We start from the raw sequence: 19,338 nt of genomic DNA on the forward strand, positions 1-19,338 counted from the left end.
TATGTGTTGACAACATGATCACACTTGTGATTATCAGACTTCATCTTCAATGAGACTAAGAAGTCTTCCTAAGCTCGCGTAACAAGGGCAAGCCCATGGTAATGGTCGGACACTGTCTTAAGTTCCTGCCCTGTAGGAGATTACCATCTGACTGGGGAAGAATAAACAACTTAAAAATAAAACGTGCTGCATGTAATTGAGAGCTTCAGTGAGGAATGGGCTAGGAATGCCATAGGTACTGAGAGATGGGAGACAGTGTTGAATGCCAGAGTTAGAGGGGGTTTCATGGAAGAGATGGGCCCTGGCCTCAAATGATGGCTAGGAATTAGGTGGGTAAGGAGAAGAACATTCTAAATTAGGGAAACAATGTGAATAGGACACATGAGCCCGGCAAGAGCCCAAGAGTTGCTGATGAAGGCACAGGGCTCATATCTGGAAGCTATGGAAAGTTGTTTGTTCGTGGAGTTGGCTTAACTTATCACAAGCACTGAAGCAAGGCAGAGGAGTTTAGACTTGTTGGAAAGATGAACTGTGGTGGGTTTTGAACTGAGAATGTTCTTCCAAGAAAAACAATTGGGAGAACAGAGAGGCTCAAGTAAGAGAAAAGCATGAAGTAACGAGGGTCTGGGCTACAGCTAACAAGAAGGGGATGAGAGGGATATTATGGGACATTTCAAAGGAAGAATTGATAAAACTCACTAGCTTCTTCTCCACTGCACACATCAAGAGATGACTCAAGTTTGAAGCCCAAGAGAATGGGGAGAAATCTACAGTTGACTCCAGGAAGGACAGTGTGACAAACTGAACCAAATGACGCTGAATTCAATGTGATGACTGGAAATACAAATGAAGACATCCATTTGACAGAGATGTGAAGGTCAGAGCCCAGGGAAAGATGATCAGCTTTGGAGGCAGGAGCATAGAGGTGATAGGCAGTGCCATGAAACGGTCAGCTCTCCATGGGAGAGCATTTAAAAAGAAAAGAAAGGACCCTTAAATTTAATAGCAGGATGAGTGGAAATGGTTATTAAAGAAATCGTGAGGATACAATTAAGGAGGTAGAAGAAGAATCAGAAGAGTACGGTATCCAAAAGCAAGTGAGAATAGAGTATCAAGCAGGAAGAAGTCACCATCCCTGACATATGCTGCTGAGACTAATGAAGAAAAAAGTTTCACCGTAAATTTCCATAAGGAGATAGTCAGTGACCTTCAAAAGGACAGTTTAAGTAAGATACTGGAAATAAATACAGTTTGTCTGGCCCCAGAGCCCATGGGCTTAACCACTGTATTAGTCCTACGTTTTTATTGCTTGCCTAAGAGATACGGTCCTAGAAGAAATAGGAAGGGAGAAGGCAGGAGATCTTGAGAGATGCTGAAAAAAAATACAAAGATGCCAAAATCCATTTCATAGCCCCTAATCTGAATCTGCCTCTTCCTATTCACTAATCCCAGACCTAAAAATAACAGGTGGCTTAAGTAACATGGGTTCTGAAATGTCACCTGAGAACCAGGGTGAGTCAGCAGAAGGGCAGGTAATTCAAATCCACTGAGAAAGGTTGCGGGGGTGGGGGAGTCCTGCCCCTGGAAGGCTCAGGTGTGACTTGGCTATTTTAAGTTACAGTTTGAAGATGATCCATTCCCTCCTTCCAACCCTAATGACATGGCTGATACCACTATCTTTAAAGATTAACTACAACACTTTGGAAGCCAGGTGGTTTTAGCCACAGCAGGCACACTACTGAACATTTGCAGAAGTTTACAGGAGAAGTGATAAGTGCAAGAAAGGGCAAAAAGATTGTGGAAGAATTGGGAGAATGGAATGGGGTTGGGTTTACCTTTTTTCAGGTAAACAGATTTAGGGAGGGAGGATATTCTTCCATGATAATCCCAACTATAAAAGCCAAGAAAAGATCTTATGCTAAGAAAACCAAATAACTATATATAGTATTTATTGGGCTTGTCATGGAGAAATATTCAAAGGAATTACAAGTTCATTTTTTAAAGGAGAGATTCTTAAAACATGCCTCAGTACTATTTATCTCCATTGTTACTTCCAATTTTCCAGTATCTTTTAAAAGACTTTTTGCAAGCATTCATATTACTGAACATCTTATTAAAAATTTTCAATCAAGTCAAGGAAGCCTTGGATTTCTCTTCCATATCCATTTTCTCAGGCATCATTTTGATACTTTGAAAATCATTGCTATTACTTTACCAAATTTGTGTTGTTCTTTCAGGACAGCAAAACATAAAATAATTTTGTTTGGTGTAAACCATGGTACTGTGGATTTTCACATACTGAATATATTAATATTTTCACATTATAATGTTAAGACAAATAAAACCTATTTCCATTTCCACTACAATGGAGAATAAAACTACTTACAGAAATTCTGCTTTCCAACTAAGCTTTCTCCATTGTCAACCTTGTTGCCAAAGTTTTATTAGAGAATTTGAGATTTGGCTGTACTTTGTACATATTGCTACGTATGGATTCTTAAGATTGTTTTAACAATTAAATAGAAGTCATTCTCCGTTGAGAAGGCATTTTAAAAATTATAGGAAATTCCTTTTATTTGAGGGATAGTCCAATGTATTTGATGCTCTCGGTAGGCCTACTCAGAACACTGTAGTTTTTTATGATCATTACTAATTATAATTATCAGCAAAAATAATAATTCCTTATTTTACCAAAACAAGGATAACCATTTTCTTTTCTTTGTAATCAAATCAAAATTTTACTCTGAGTTTGAAGGGACCACAGATTATTTTTGGCTCACATTTATCTATTTAAAATCCAAACATACAAAATTTAAGAAAATAGCAAGCTGTATTTCAATATAATCATCACCCAGCTTCAACTATTATTGATTTATGACCAACCTTGTTTCTTCAATAGCACCACTCACTCTGGACCCCGTATTTTGAAGCAATTCCCAGACACATCATTTCAACTGTAAATATTTTAGCATGTATCTCTAAAAGAGGACTTTAAAAAACATAATTATGATACCATTATCCTACCTAAAAATTAATGACAATTTCTTATTCAGTATTTTCTTACTCAATATTTACTTAGTATTCAGTATTCAAATCTCCCTGTTTGTCTCATAAAACATTTTATCATTTTTTTCAAATTAGGTTACAAATCAATATAATTGGTTGAAATCTCTCTTAAGTTTTCTTTAACCTTGAGGTCTCCCTGTTAACCTTTTCAGATGAGGACAAAGACACAGAGAAGTTATATGATTTTCCCTATAGACACACAGTCGGTGGCTGAAGCAGGATTGTACCAAAGCTCTTCATTTGTTCTCTATCAAGGAAGGAAGATAGGCCATGTGGGGTGGCTTGTTTAAATTCTTCAATTGCTAACCCTGTAATATGCTTTCCACCCTAGTTCCAGAGAGGTATCATGAAGGATCTAGGTCACCTTATAAGGATACCTTACCTTTATCACATTTGTTTGGGGTCATAACCTGTGGTCCAAACACTTTGTCCTCTCAGTATTCAGACCCCAGTGTTTTGTAAGAAATTTAGAAGAAAAGAAAATTAGATGACCGTAAATGTTCTTTCATGGGCAGTTTAATGTTATCTAAACATCCCAAAATGTTACAGTCATTTAGTGTCCTACAAATCCCTAATGTTATTTATAATCACCAAGGGAATTTTCTACCAAAAGGTCTGGGATGCCTAAATTAAGAACCCCCAGCTAGCCACCAAATCAATGGTCTTCCAGCCTTTACCTGCCATTCAAGACAGCCAGAGTTCTCAGTAACACGTCAGCTCCAGCAGAAGATAGTTCTAGAGCCAGTTCTAAACTAAGAAGTTACAGAGGCCCCCTCCTTGAGTGGCAGTCCTTACACCTATGAAATTAGTCAGTTGTACAGAGAAATTTCTAAGAGTCATCCTCTCATTTCCACCCCAAAATTTAACCTCCTTCTTTTGTTCATAGTTCAGTGTCTTCTTCATGAGGATCTCCCCCAGAGGAGGGATACCCTGGCAGATGGCCCATCCCTTTAATAAGAGCCCCTCGCCATAAGTAATTCATTCACACTCCTGGTACCAAATTTCAGGCCTCCTCTCTAGAGCCTACTTTTTCTCTAGCTCTTATCTGTAGATCATGGGCTGTGACCCATGGGTCCACTCTGTTCAGGTGAGCTGATCTATGCTTCCTCCCAGGTGTACACCTACCGGTGGGATTGCTGGGTCATATGGTGACTCTGTGTTCAACATTTTGAGAAACGAACAACCTGTTCTCCACAGCATTCACACGAGTCTGCATTCCCACCAGCAGTGTATGAAGGCTCCACATCCTTGCCAACACTTGTTATTGCTGCCTTTTTTATTACAGCCACCTAGTGGGTAGGAAGTATATCTCATTTTGGTTTTGATTTGCATTTCTCTAATGACTAATGATGTTGAACATGCACTTATCAGCCATTTATATATCTCCCTTGGAATATTCTCTACTTTTGTCTAACACAGAAAAATAGGCTAGTAGAGGAAATTGTTTTCCAGTATAAAGGCAGGACCTTAGCTGCCGAGGGAAATATAGGACACATTTTGAAATGGGGCATTGCAGAGCCTTTATTAAAGAAAGAGGGCCAAGGGCTTCAGCTATGACATTAACCTGCCAAAGTCAGAATAGATAGACTTGGGTGTACACATAGCAACAATACATACAGCCTTCCATAACTAAATAACTGCTCATATTTAGGGGTCATGGGAGGGATAGGATGATTTTGTACAGGTTGAGGTAGTTTTGAAGGGTCTGCTCATTGAGAATACATTGTAGTAACAAACCAAGAGATTATTGCCTTCTCTCAGTTGCATGAGTGTGACTTACGGCACTGTGACTTAGGGCACTGAACTTCAGCTTCTTCGTTGGGAGTAAGAGAGTTGGCTATATTTACTCATCCTAAATATTTTATGTATTTCTGAGAGTAAAGGAAGCATTAAGAGAGAGTGAAAAGGTTTTTTAAAAATTTTGTATGGTTCCTATCGAAGGGCTTTTTCTCATGATGATGATGACAATGAGGACTTCATAGATAGAGTATTCCTGGAAAAAAGAGTAATACAAAGATTCAGAAATGTGTATAGAAACCTATTAAAAGGTGTGGAGGCAGTGTGGGGAAATGTTCCCTGGGAGAACAGAGATGGAAGCCATAATATTGAGGGTAACATTTTTTAACTTCATAGCAATGGATGTTCAATTATTAAACACTTATGGAGCACTTACTATGTGCAGTTGATGAAGAGGAAATGATATAAATTCAGAAAAGAAGCAAAGGGAGATATTTCAAGGATATGGAAAAGGAGAAATATGCTCTGGGGCCATTTTCCCCCCAACTCCAAGACGCAGCAGCTGGTGGTGGCCGTCATTATAAGGAAGCTTCAAGATAAATGATGACACCTGCCAAGGGACTTCACCAAGACACTCACAGGTCTTGGTAAACACAAGCTAATTAATTTTCACAACACCCTTATGAGGTGGGAAGTAGCATTTTCGTAGTTCTACAGATGGGGAAGTGTCAGCACATAAACATAAATTATTTGTTCTCTTTATATACTGAAGTTGTGACAGGGCTGGGAATAAGAAGTCCTAGAAATTCAACTTCCAGACCTTCATTTTTCAACTTATATTCCAATTCATCTCCTTTTCCTATAAAGTAATATTGGATAGTATATTTTCCCCTGTTTTATGGGTACTTAAGTACTAAGTGCAGTTATTCCCAAGAATATAAAATCACATTTGAGACAGGGCGCTAGAAGTCCTCTAAGTTAAGCCCCTCGTTATTTATGTTAAATTATTCAGGACACAGGACTGACTAGTGCCAGAGTACAGATTAGTGCCCCCTAAATATCTGTACTCTTAGTGGCCAACTCTGGTTTGAGGAATCCTACACATGATCTCCCACTGTTTCCTTTTCTGTGGAACGCCACAGAGTTGTACAAACTGAGCATGTCATGGTTGGAAGTCCCCATAAAAGCTATCAACCCCAACAATGCATCTGGCTCTTAAATCTTCTCTACAATCTCTTTGGTAAGTGGGTGCCCAGACTGTAATTCAACACAACCAACATTCAGAAAACCACCCCTGCTGGGCAGCTCATGACACCTCTCAACTGCTGGGAGTTCTTCTCCCCCTTTGACAGCCATCAGATCGCTGACCCCTGGCCCCTGCCCACCCGCCCTAAAGACATCTCTTTTTTGATTCTTCCTAGCCATCTTTATTGCTGTCAACTTACTATTCTTTCAGTAAATGTTTATGAAGTCCCATCTATAGGTGTCACCAACAATAAAATGATAAACAAGGAGAGAATCATCCAGCAGAGGAAACTATACATAAATAAGCCCTCTGAATAAAAAGTGATAAAGGCTTTGATGGAGCATCATAAAACATTAAGGGAACAAAGATTACTTGCCTACTCTTTATAAGCACTGGAGATACAAAACAATATTCCCTGAAGGAATAGAGATGTTTCCTGCCCTTCAGAAGTTTATAGTCTGAAAGAATAAGAATATAAGTGTTGACTTGTTACTAGAATCCAAGTAACCATGTGCTATGGAGGTACGATATTCCACTGTGTTATTTATAAAATGTTGCTGCATGCAAACAGGCATAACTATTAATAAATTTCATCATTAAGAACTAACTGAACAGGGGCGCCTGGGTGGCTCAGTCGGTTAAGCGTTTGACTCTTGATTTTGACTCAGGTCATATCTCAGGGTCATGAGATCGAGCCCTGGGTGGTCTCCATGCTCAGCGAGCAGAGTCTGCTTGTCCCTCTCCCTCCCCCTCTGTCCCTCCCCTTCCCCCCATCCTCATCCTGCTCAGGCCTGCATGCTCTCTCTCTAAAATAAATAAATAAATCTTTAAAAAAAAAAGGAATTAACTGAACAGCACAGCCACTGACTTGCACAACCCCAGGGGAGCATCTTCCAACTGCTTACTGTGAGAATGGTGGCCCCTGGATACCAACTCCCTGCACCTTTTTTTTTTTTTTAAGATTTTAATTATTTGAGAGAGAGAGTGTAGGCAAGCAGGGGTAGGAGCGGGACGGGGGGTGGAGATGGAGGGGGAAAGAATTTCAAATGGACTCTGCACTGAGCACAGAGCCTGACATGGAACTGGATTTCATGACCCCAAGATCATGACGTGAACCAAAACCAAGAGTCAGATGCCCAACTGACTGAGCCACCCAGGTGCCCCTTAACTGCCTGCGCCTATAGACCACCTACTAAGTGCTAGGCACTGTGCAGTGAGGGTATAATGTTGAAAAAAGGGGATCAACGCTGTTCTCTTGTAACTTAGTCTTCTGAGGAGGAGGCAGACATTTAAGAAATGCATATGCAAATAAATGTATAACTACAAATGTGATAAATACTATAAAAGGAAAAGAACAGTTTGCTCTGGAATAAATGTGATTTTTAAAGGGACCGAAAAGAAAATTTCTCTGAGGACTTAAGACTTCCTCCAAGACCTGAGGGACACATAAGGGATAACCAAGCAGAGAGATGAAGAAAACGTAGGCAGAAGATGGGAAAGAATGTTGTGAGCCCTGGGAACTGGGAGAAGGAGCAGTGCTCCAGACTGAGTAGCCAGGATGCAGGGCTGGAGGATGGGGCCCAGGAAGAGTTTAGGGTTGAAGTTAAATGCCACAGGAAGGATAGGAGGATGTTAGGTAGTCTGCTGGGAGCTGAGGAGCAAGAAGTATTATGGAAAAATCAGTGCATAGATGATGCTCAGTAAGCAAATATCAAACTGAACTATGCATTTTCAGAACGGAGATTTTTAGTTCTGGTCTGTTTCTTTTCTAGTTTCTAAACTTAATGCATATGTTTTCAGTTAGAAAACATACAACCCTTGCTGTTGTTTGGTCTTTGTCCTGCTCAAAACAAGTATCTCTCAGTCAAGTGATTAACAATCTCATAATGATATCAGTATATGAATCCATAAAACAGGGGCTCCTGGCTGGCTCAGTCGGTGGAGCATGAGACTCTTGATCTCGGGGTCATGAGTTTGAGCCCCATGTTGGGTGTGGAGATAACTTAGAAAATAAAATCTTAAAGAAAGTGAATCCATAAAACAAAACTTGCTTTTTCTAATTATTTCATCTGCGGGTTTCTAAATGTTCACCACCACTTGAGCCTTGAGCAGTGTTTGGATTTACTGCCATCTAGTGTCTCTGAAAACATAAGTTTATTTGTGTTTCTGAACAAGACACTTCCTAAAACTGTGCAAACGAGCAAATCTATTTCTGCTTCTGGAATGGGAGAATCTCTGTTTTGATTTTATTTATATTGCATTTGAATTAATATAAAATAAGTCTGGCCTTATTACTCTCTCTCTTTTCTCCATCCAATTATCTAGGGTTTCATTGATCCCTCTGATTTACACTTACTGTCTTCTTAAGACTTTCATTGTGAGAATTCCTCACTAATGCTGTCTTGAGGTGGACCAGTATGCCCACTGTACAAAAGTGTCTAGTTTTCAGGAACACTTAGGAGTTGGAATCGAGCTTTGCAAGTCAAATGCAGAGGGGTTGGGGCAGCTCAAGGACAGGCATCTTTCCCTAATTTGCAAATATAACTTAACAGCAGCCCTGGTGTCACTCCACAGTGGTGCCCACACGAAATTCAGGGCTCGCTGTTCCCCTGAGGCTACTGGTGAGGATTAGTGTGAGTTTCTGTTGTAGTCTGTTTTTACAAGGCTGGGAAAGATAATCAGCCCAAAATATATTCTCAAGCTATTGCAGTTCAGTTTGGCCTGGTGTTGTTAGTCAAAGTTTTGCATAGGTAATTAAAATAATGAACGCTTTTCTGAGAATACAAGTTAGGGATGTACCCACATTTTTGTTATAGCCATCCACGCACTTGTTCAAATATACACATTTTCTTTCCCACCACATCCTTCGTTATAATTCTCTTGTTCTTCAAAGGTCCCAAGCCACTCGTTTCCGTTGGCATCAACCAGCTCCTTTTGACAAGCAGCAGACATGGGCCATAGACAATGTCTATATCGGGGACGGCTGTATAGATATGTGCGGTGGCCACGGAAGGTGCATCCAAGGAAGCTGTGTGTAAGTACATTGTGTTTTCTTCCTTCCATTGGCAGTTCCTGACTCTCATTCCAGCCAAGAGATTTTTCTGAAACTGGATTTGTAATCACTCCAAAGCTGCCGTTAGTTGTACGGTTTTCTTGAAATCTGATACTGAGCTAACTGTAGAGCTTATGGATATTGTATCTTCCTTCTTGCTTAGAGGTTAGGAACTGAACAATAGCTGTCTTGTCAAGAGAAAAGTGAATTATCATCAACTGTATTTTATTTCCTTCTGTGTTCCTATGGTACACGTGAGCCCAGAAAAGGACATAGAAGAGGTTTGGGAGTTCAGTATATTCTGACCGAAAATAATATGTCATAAGTATTTTTCTCACTTAGGCCTGAATATATGTAATAGATATGCATTACTTGTGGTTGAATTGGTATTCCTGTGTGGTTTGCATAAGAAAGTTTTTAAATGCCTGCTCAATTTGCTATCAATGGAGAGGGCTAGTATTTTACTTAGCGAGCGTTAGCATCTTTGGAAGGATCTAAATAAAGTGTGTGTGTGTGTGTGTGTGCGCGCGCGCGCGCGCGCACACGCGTGTATGCACAGATCTTGTGTACCACAGGCCTTTGTGCTTTATTTTCAAAGATTTTGCTGTTTGGTAGGATAGTATGAATGAGGGTGCTGATAGAGAATTCATACCCCCTTCTCCTCTAATCTCCGCACACCTGGGAGGTCTTTCCTTTGGTTAATGATTCTAGCCCATATCCAGAATGACCTCTGAAACCCCAGAGCCTCCAATCCGACATTCATATTTCCTCCTGTATTGAACACGGAGGTCAGTCCTTCGGTCACAGATGGCAGATGCTACCCAAAGTACCCACTGCCATTTGGAACATGGCATCTTGGATTCCTAACTGACCCAAAGCCTCTTTAAAAAGACCAATTTCCTAAGTCATTAGGACCTACCAGTTCAGTTTGGCAGCCACAATTTCTTATCAGCTTTCTAGAGCTGTGTCACGTAGAGGCAGGGCTCTAGTAAATTCTTTGAAGTTGCTTCTTTCCCTGTAAGCCCAAGTCACTACTTTAGGAATGCCTAGGGGCAGCTAATTCACAGACTATTTCTAACCTAAAGCACTGTTAAGAAAAGCAGATGAATGGGGCACCTGGGTGGCTCAGTCCTTAAGCGTCTGCCTTCAGCTCAGGTCATGATCCCAGGGTCCTGTGATCAAGCCCCACATCAGGCTCCCTGCTCCGTGGGGAGTCTGCTGTTCCCTCTCTTGCTGTGTCTCTCTCTGTCAAATAAATAAATAAAATCTTTAAAAAAAAAAAAAAAAAGAAAGAAAAGCAGATGAATTCTGGAAAGCTCTGTGAAGCTAAGTAAGCTTTCATCATCCTGGACTAGAAATAGCATCTGTCTTCACTAATTTGAGAACACAACTGTGGAGGTCTTGTTTCAGGTTGACTTTTCCTTTCTTTTCTCCGTACCCAGCTGTGACGAGCAGTGGGGTGGCCTATACTGTGAAGAGCCCGAGATCTCCCTTCCAACCCAACTCAAAGACAACTTCAATAGAGCTCCATCCAACCAGAACTGGTTGACTGTGAACGGAGGGAAACTAAGTACCGTGTGTGGCGCTGTGGCTTCGGGAATGGCTCTCCACTTCAGCGGGGTGAGTATTTGGCTGCTGGTTATTCATGTCTGCACCTCTGAGGTTCCCGCAGAAGAGTTGAGTCTCTCTTATTGGCAAATCAAGATGCAGAGTTAGACACTCTAAATGCACAACCCTGATGCGAACTTGCAACTTTATACAAATCAGAAGATGCTAATTATTTCCAACATTTTCCCCATCGCAAATCATTCGAGACCATTCAATTATGCAAGGTAGAGTCAGCACAAGGCATATGTACGTACACATTAAAAAAGGACTTAAGTGAATTTTCATCCTGGGAGAGAGTGCGTGCACAATGTGCAAGGGTCTTCCATCTGGATGATGCTCTAATTGGAAACTCTTGAGCTTGCAACAGATTTGGGATTTAAGGAGCCAAAAATCAGGAAATTGAGCTTCAGTGTTTCCTGAATTTATTAACAACACTTACTTCTTTCTCTAAATTATCAAAGAAAGAATAATTGTCAGTAATGACTAAACATTTTTATTTATAGCAAATTATTTTGTGAATGGCAACAGCAATGTTAGAAAATTTCTTTGATGGGGCACCTGGGTGGCTCAGTCAGATAAGTGTCTGCCTTCAGCTCAAGTCGTGATCTCAAGGTCTTGGGATTGAGCCCCGCATTAGGCTCTCTGCTCAGCGGAGAGTCTGCTTCTCCCTCTCCCTCTCCGTCTGCTTCTCTCTCTTCTCTCTCTGCTTCTCTCTCTCTCTTTCTCGGAAATAAATAAAATCTTAAAAAAAAAAGAAAAAAATTTCTTTGAGAAATTTTATGGTCCTTCTAATTGCTACTAAAGATGACGTGTTTAAAAATAGAATTTCTTCAATACCGTAATTAAGTACCCTTCATAAGCAATTTAATTTTTAAAAATTACAGATTCATTGTCAGGTCTTTATTTCCCTACCATTCCCTATCTTAGAATTTGCATTTGTGCCAATAGAGTGTATTATTTATATTCAGTGTTTTAGCCGATAGTAACAATATAGGATTCCTGTAATCCTCAACGCTAAGAATGCATGTTTACAATACCCTTCCTACTTAGCTAGAACTCCAAGAGGCCTAGTTTCCTGCCTATGTTCAACTAAGAATTATCTGCCTATCTACACTAATAAATTAATATAGATGACACTAAAATCAGCTATAAAAGTTTAAATAAAAATAATTACAACTATTATCTCTAATTAATAATTAAATTGTATGAAATCCTTAGATGTAGTCATTTTTAAATTTCATATTAAAATAGTTATCTCAACATGCTATTTTATTAATAGCTATTACCTTTTAAAAAATCTAAAAATGCCTGTGAATAACTGGAAATAGTTTAACAAAACAGAACAGTTACTTTAATTTCAGCTCTCATATTGCTCATAAGAAAACAAAAGAGAATCTCCTTAGAATACATCGTCCTTTGTAAGTTCTAACAATGAAATTTCAAAGTTTAGCAAATATTTGGTGAATACCTACTATGTGCTAGAGGCCATGCTGGGAGCTAGGATAATGGGAAAGATGATACAAACACCAGTATTACAATACCATGGGACTTGTATTACAAAAGAAATATAAAAAGATGGAAACCAGAGAAAACCTTTAACCTGCAATTACAATTCTTTATCACTGTTTTGTTGGATTCTGCTTTTCTCCCTTAGGGTTGCAGTCGGCTGCTAGTCACCGTGGATCTGAATCTCACGAATGCCGAGTTTATCCAATTTTACTTCATGTATGGATGTCTGATTACACCGAACAACCGTAACCAAGGTGTTCTCCTGGAATATTCTGTCAACGGAGGCATTACCTGGAACCTGCTAATGGAAATTTTCTATGATCAATACAGTAAACCTGGGTTTGTATTCTATTTTATCTTTAATAATGAGTACTTTGAGCAAAGATGCTTGATGAGGTCTACCAGCTTTAGTCACGGGGACTGCAGGGGGCCTGGAACCATACCCACTGGTAGAGATTCTTCTGACACTGACATAAAGATAAGATTTCTGAGCTGGATAAGCAAACTGGTTTGGGTTTTTATTTTAAGAACAACTACTTTTTTAATTCCAGAATAAGATAAAATATGTTGCCACAATGCCAGTCATGAATAGACCCAGTGCAGAAATCCATGTGAATTAATGAATATATGGTAATTAATTTCAACGACATTTTGGGAAAATAGAAACAGGAAGACAATATATTTATTTATTCAGTCATTCATTTATTTATATAGGGTTTATATAGTGTTCCCTCCATTTTAGAGAATTGAGGACTTGGAAATATCTAAAGTCTATTTTTTAATTATTTATTTGAAAAACCCCTAGGGGTGCCTGGGTGGCTCAGTCGTTAAGCATCTGCCTTTGGCTCAGGTCATGATCTTGGGGTCTTGGGATCGAGCCCCATGTCCAGCTCCCTGCTCAGCGGAGAGCCTGCTTCTCCCTCTCCGTCTGCCTACCACTCTACCTACTTGTGCCCTCTCTCTCTCTCTGTCAAATAAATAAATTTTAAAAAATCTTTAAAAAGAAATCTCTTTGGGCGCCTGGGTGGCTCAGTTGGTTAAGCGACTGCCTTCGGCTCAGGTCATGATCCCGGAGTCCTGGGATCGAGTCCCGCATCGGGCTCCCTGCTCGGCGAGGAGCCTGCTTCTCCCTCAGACCCTCACCCCTCTCATGTACTCTCTCTCTCTCTCTCATTCTCGTTCTCTCAAAAATAAATAAATCTTTAAAAAAAATAAATAAATAAATAAAAAGAAATAAATAAAAAGAAATCTCTTTAAAATATATATATTCTCTGCCACTGAACTATACACTTAAAATGGGAAGTTTTAGTATAACATAGATTTGTCAAATCAATATCTTATACACACACCTGGAAAAAAATGTAAGTGTTATATATATTTTACTACAATTTAAAAATATTTAAAGAAATTTTTTAGAAGTTAATAAATGGGGGCGCCTAGGTGGCTCAGTCCATCAAGTGTCTACCTTTGGCTCAGGTCATGATTGAGTCCTGAATTGGGCTCCCTGCTCAGCAAGGAGTTTGCTTCTCCCTCTCCCTCTGCCCTTCCCCCTGCTCCCCTGCTCTCTCTCTCTCTGTATCTCTCTATCTCAAATAAATAAATAAAATCTTTAATAAATAAATAAATAAATAAATAAATAAATAAATAAAATAGATATATTCTCAAAGGGCAAAAAGCAATCAATGTGACCAATGAGAAAAGTTAAAAAAAGATCTTAAAAAGTAAAAGAGCATATTTTTTAAAGTGGAAGGAGGAGAAGAGAGAAAAGAGGGTAAGAGAGAGAAAGAACAAGGTTGGAGGAGAGGAGAGAGCAGAGGGGAGGGGAGGAGAGGGGAAAGGAGGAATGAATACAGCCCAACCAAGAAACAGAATAATTAAAAGCACCCAAAAAGGAAGACAAAACATAGATAATCCCTCGGTACATGGCAGACCAGGTACAGGCTAAAAATTAGGTAAAAGAAAAACAGTGAAAGAATCTTGTAAATGGTCATTTAAATTCAATGTATCTGTTAAGAAGAGGTTCAGTTGCGAATGACAGAAAACCCCAAGTAACTTAAACAAAAGGTTTTTTTCTCTCTTAATATAAATTAGATCCAGAAGAAAGTAGCCCAGGGCTGCTACAGCATCTCCACAAGCACCAGAGACCCAGCTTCCTTCTACCTAATACTTTTGCCACATTCAACACATGACCTCTATCTTGTGGTCCAAAAAGGCAACTCTAGCTCCTCCACATTCCCACTGGCAAAAGGGAGGATAGGCAAGAGGGGCATGCTGTCTGTCTTTAAGGACACTTCCTAATGGTTGCCCCTATTTCCATTCACATTCCAGTAACCAGAACTTAGCCACAGAAACACACCCAGATGCAAGGGAGTCTGGACATGCTGTCTTTATTCTGGGTGACTGTTCACCTCGCTAAAAAGATGGGCTCCTATTATGAAGGAAGAAGGGGAAAATGGCAGTTGAGGAAATGCCAGCCACAAGCAAACATTTAAAATCCTGCACTTGCATTAAAGTTGGACACCAGTAAAGGAATCCAGAGAAGCTAAGAAGAACACAGCGTAATAGTGCAAAAAACATGCTCATCTATTAGTAGAAGATAATAGATAAGCCAAGTAAACCATTTCCTTAGTCTTTATGGAGAAAGTTATAAAGACTCTCAGGTATGAGTTCCTGAACATTTAGCATAAACTTCCTTTTCTCTGTATAAAGGATATAAACATAACTGTCTGATCTACTTTAGTTCTCTCAGGGAGAAACAAATTGACCAAAGTAGGAACAGTGGTCATAATTTATTTAAACTTTCAACAGCCTTAGTTAGATAAATTTCCACTCCAAAGGTTTATAAAATGTGGTCAAGGATTTATCAGAGAAAGGAAACTAATTTAGAAATAGGAAAGAAAAAAAAGATAAAGATCATTGCTTTGGGTAAAGAAGTCTATTATATGCCCTTCCAGGAGCAGATACATTTCTGATATTATTTGATATACTTTAAAATGTTAAACATGCCAAGTCAATGCTGATAAGTTGTAGAAAGATATTACAAGGTGAGACAAAAAGGGGGCAAGGAAAGGTGCAGATGAACTTCAAAATTGAAATGCCTGGGGAAATAAACTTTGGAAAAGATTATTTGCCTAAGCATTGCTGGTCTCCAGAGTGCCAGTAACTATACAGGTAAGGATCTAGGATTCACAGTCTGCACTTTCCTTGTGTCCCCTTTGGTACACAAAATGCATCTTGGTCTTAGGGTACACAAAATATGGACATGGTCCATAAAGTATTTAAATTTAAGTACTGAAAATCTAACCAAAAGCATCCTCAATTTGAAGGGATCTTGATTGGTCCCCATCTGGAATATGGCCTACTATTCTGGAATCTACCTCAAGAATGACATAAAAGAGAAAAGAGGAAGGAAAAATAAAATCAACAAGGAGATACTATGTAAATAAAACTGAAATAACGAACCCTCTTCAGTGTGAAAGACAAAAACTAAAGGAGCCACCATCGAAGTCCTCAACTTAAGCGTTCTTCACGGGATGAATTTGGGCTTACTGGCCCTGTCTTGGCACACTAACACTAAGAGGCAGCCTTTAAAAGTGAAGGAAGGTAGATTAGCATGGATAAAAAGATGGGAATTTATGCAAAGGAGATTAAACCACAGGAAATTATTTCCCCCAGCCAACTTCATGGTTGTGAATACAAGTTCAAAAGGGTCTGATACATTCTTGGGCTTTAAATGCATAATTGCGATCAAGGGATATTTTAGACCTCATGTCTAACTGGTTATGATTCATATTGGAGCATGGAGTCAGATTTGTCCATGTCTATTCTTAGTGACTGGGTTGGGGACAGCATGCTGGGCTTCTTAGCCCATGGTTCTTACTCAGCATTTCTTAGTATAATGTTTTCAATAAAACATAAAGACAAAGTCAATGTCAAACTACAAGCAACTGATAAAGTAATTACAAAAAACCTGGTACCCTCAAGCTGAGAGCCCAAATGTCCTACCACAATCCAGTGTCTAAATTCTAAGCAAATTGCTGATACTCATGGAAGTAGAATGAAATCGAGGTGCCAGGGGAAGGAAGAGATGAAACCAACCCGTAGGAGACAGAAAAAAAAAAATTTAGTCTTGGCTTATGTCTACCAAAGTGCATATCCCTGGGCCTACAAATCCAGAGATGCCCCTGGGCAAGCAGAAAATTGCAAAGTCCCTTTAAGACCTGCCAGGGACAGTTAGAATAAGTAGGTGGTTCCACAGTTCTTGAATTTGTTCACATTCTGTTTCCCAATTTAGGGACTCCTGAACCTTCATAAACTCAAATCAGTTTGTCATGGTTTTTAAAAATTAAAATTTTTATATTTTAAAAATTAAAATTTTTATATTTTAAAAATTAAAATAAAATTAATTTTTTAAATAAATTTAAAAATTTTTAAATGTTATCTCATGTCCTCCCCCCACCCACCACGTGACTTGTAACATCTTATCTCTTGTTGTAAATCTTTTACTCACATGAGACGTTTGACACGATTTCCCCCCCCACACACCCCCATCATTTTCTCACAGATTTGTGAATATCCTTCTCCCTCCTGATGCTAAAGAGATTGCTACTCGCTTCCGCTGGTGGCAGCCAAGACATGATGGCCTGGATCAGAATGATTGGGCCATCGACAACGTCCTCATCTCGGGCTCTGCCGACCAGAGGACCGTCATGCTGGACACTTTCAGCAGCGCCCCTGTGCCCCAGCATGAGCGCTCCCCTGCAGACGCCGGCCCTGTTGGGAGAATTGCCTTCGACATGTTTATGGAGGATAAAACTGCAGGTACATTTTTCCCTAATGCTAAATAAAAAGCCAGCAGAAATGTAGTGTAGATTTAGGTCTTCTCAAAGAAGTAGAATGTGGAGCCTCTTACAAATTCTCAAATGGTATAGAGACCGTGAAAATGCTTTCACCCTTTTGTTTCTCTCAAACTTCCTGGTTTATGTTGTGACTACATCTTTTCTTTCATTCAAGCAGCAAGAATGTTTTAATAAATAGCATTTTGTAATAATACCATTTTTTTTAGAAACTCTTCATTTCTATGTTTCCTGTATTTTCTCCTTTGGGTAGAAAGCCAACATTTCCTGGACATTTGTTTGCATATCTGAAGACAAGTGTCTTGTTTTGCTACACGTCAGATGCCTTTGGATGGCATTTCATGTTTTCGAGAGTGTCTAAAGGTCTTGCTGGTTACTCTTCATTCTCTCTAGAAGTAGAGCAGTGATTCTGGTGAACCAGAAAAGATCTCTCCATGCTATGCTCATTTTTAATGTCTTGTTTTTGTTTTATTTCACTGAAACTCTTCTGGTCACCTTTTTTAAAGTGGTGTCTTATGTCAGGTTTGTGGCTTTTTCATGCCACATCCTTGGTTATACTACATAAAACATGGAATCCTCAGGCAAAGTAGTGATGTTTAATTATACAGCTCCTACCAACACTGCAAGTGTTATCTGAAAATCGCTCTCTGATGAAGGTTATTAAGGAGATTGACTCACACAGATCTGGTTCAGATCTTGGCTAAATTATTAATTTATTTTTTCCCCGTGTAACAATTTACATAAGTGAGTTTCTGGTCAGAGAATAATTGAAGTACTGCTTCTGTATGAATGAAAGCAAATACAGATTAGGGGTGCCTGGGTGGCTCAGTTGTTAAGCATCTGCCTTGGGCTTGGGTCATGATCCCAGGGTCCTGGGATCGAGCCCCGCGTCAGGCTCGATTATTTTTTCAAGTACCTAAAATACCCGTTTTTACTTTAGGCTTGATTGGTTATGTACAATTGAAGAATTGCACCACTGGTTTTCTAGACACTGTAATATCTACTAACAGAAGTAGTTTCTGATATTTCAGAAGAGATTGATGAGGTAGTTGATTAATGTAAACGTGCTTTCTTCAGGATTCAGAGTTCTAGCATAAAATAAAATACGTGCCCCAGAATAAACTGGTGTGGGATATTCTTAATGGAATTCAAGTTTCTGTGCACTTTGACTTTAAGTACTAGATGCAGGATTAAATGTAGCTCCAAATCCCATGAATCGGGATGGGATTTGGAGTGAGAATTAACAGGTAATGGCAATGGGATTGTGTTAGCCATTTGAACCCAGACATAAACTGCTTGTTCTGTGACGTAGGTTAATGCTCAGACGAACTCCGAAGGACACAACACAGGTGAAGGCTGAGTTCCAATTACGTTGTTTGGTCTCTCCTCTGACCCCTCTGACACCATACAGCTCTGTGACTCGCACAGTGGCCCCAAGCCTCCCACCATACCCGTTTGTCGCCATCGTAAATGCTAGAGCTAACCAGGAAACTTTCAGAGACAGAGACCTATAAAACCAGGGTATATTGTGAATTTGATGCAACTTATGGATATGTTCCATTCCTAAACTTTCTGGAATAAAATCATAATGTTAAAAATACCTGTTTCAGAAAAGAAAGGACATTGTGGGTGACGTGTGTGTGTGTGTAGATGCACATGTGTGTGATTGAGAAACAGGAGGAGAGACGATAGGATGTACTCTGTGCTAATCAGGTCATAGTCTTGCTGCCTGCGTTTTCCTTCAACTCTTACAAGCCTGTTTTTAGTCACTTAGTTGAGTTATAATTGACATACAAAAAGCTGTTGATTTTAATGTATACAACTTGATGAGTTTGGAGATAAGTATACACCCATGAAACCATCACCACAATCAAGGTCATAAATTGATTAATCACCTCCTAAGGTTTCCTCACACAGGCCCCCCCCCCCCCAACATTTTTTTAAGCTTCTTAGCAAATTTTTAAGTATTCAATACAGTATTGGTAACTATAGGCCCTCTGTGGTACAGTAGATTTCCGGAACTTACTGCCCTGTATTCCTGAAACTTCATACATACCCTTTGACTGACATTTCTCCCTCTCCTCAGCCCCAGGTAACTGCTATTCTACTCTCTGGATCTACGAGTTTGACTATTGTAATTTGTTTAATTACCCAGATGACACTACCAGAATTTCAGTAGAAATAGCTAACTCACTTCCCTATCATATTACTAAAAACTCTTTGTCCTTTAAATCCTCCCAAAAAGTTAAATGTCTATAAGAAAA

General features: G+C 39.4%; 1 protein-coding gene across 1 annotated transcript in view; it reads left to right on the forward strand.

The window, feature by feature from the left end:
* RELN (reelin) overlaps positions 1-19,338 on the forward strand; it is a 523,500-nt gene that overhangs the window by 469,902 nt on the left and 34,260 nt on the right. The window contains exons 47-50 of the mRNA XM_035020402.1: positions 8,943-9,083; positions 10,544-10,721; positions 12,364-12,557; positions 16,783-17,039. Of these exons, the coding sequence (XP_034876293.1) occupies positions 8,943-9,083; positions 10,544-10,721; positions 12,364-12,557; positions 16,783-17,039 (770 nt within the window). The remainder of the gene's footprint in view (positions 1-8,942; positions 9,084-10,543; positions 10,722-12,363; positions 12,558-16,782; positions 17,040-19,338) is intronic.

The sequence above is a fragment of the Mirounga leonina genome, unplaced genomic scaffold (genome assembly GCF_011800145.1).
Source record: "Mirounga leonina isolate KUSES-001 unplaced genomic scaffold, KU_Mleo_1.0 Mir_174, whole genome shotgun sequence".
NCBI lineage: Eukaryota > Metazoa > Chordata > Mammalia > Carnivora > Phocidae > Mirounga > Mirounga leonina.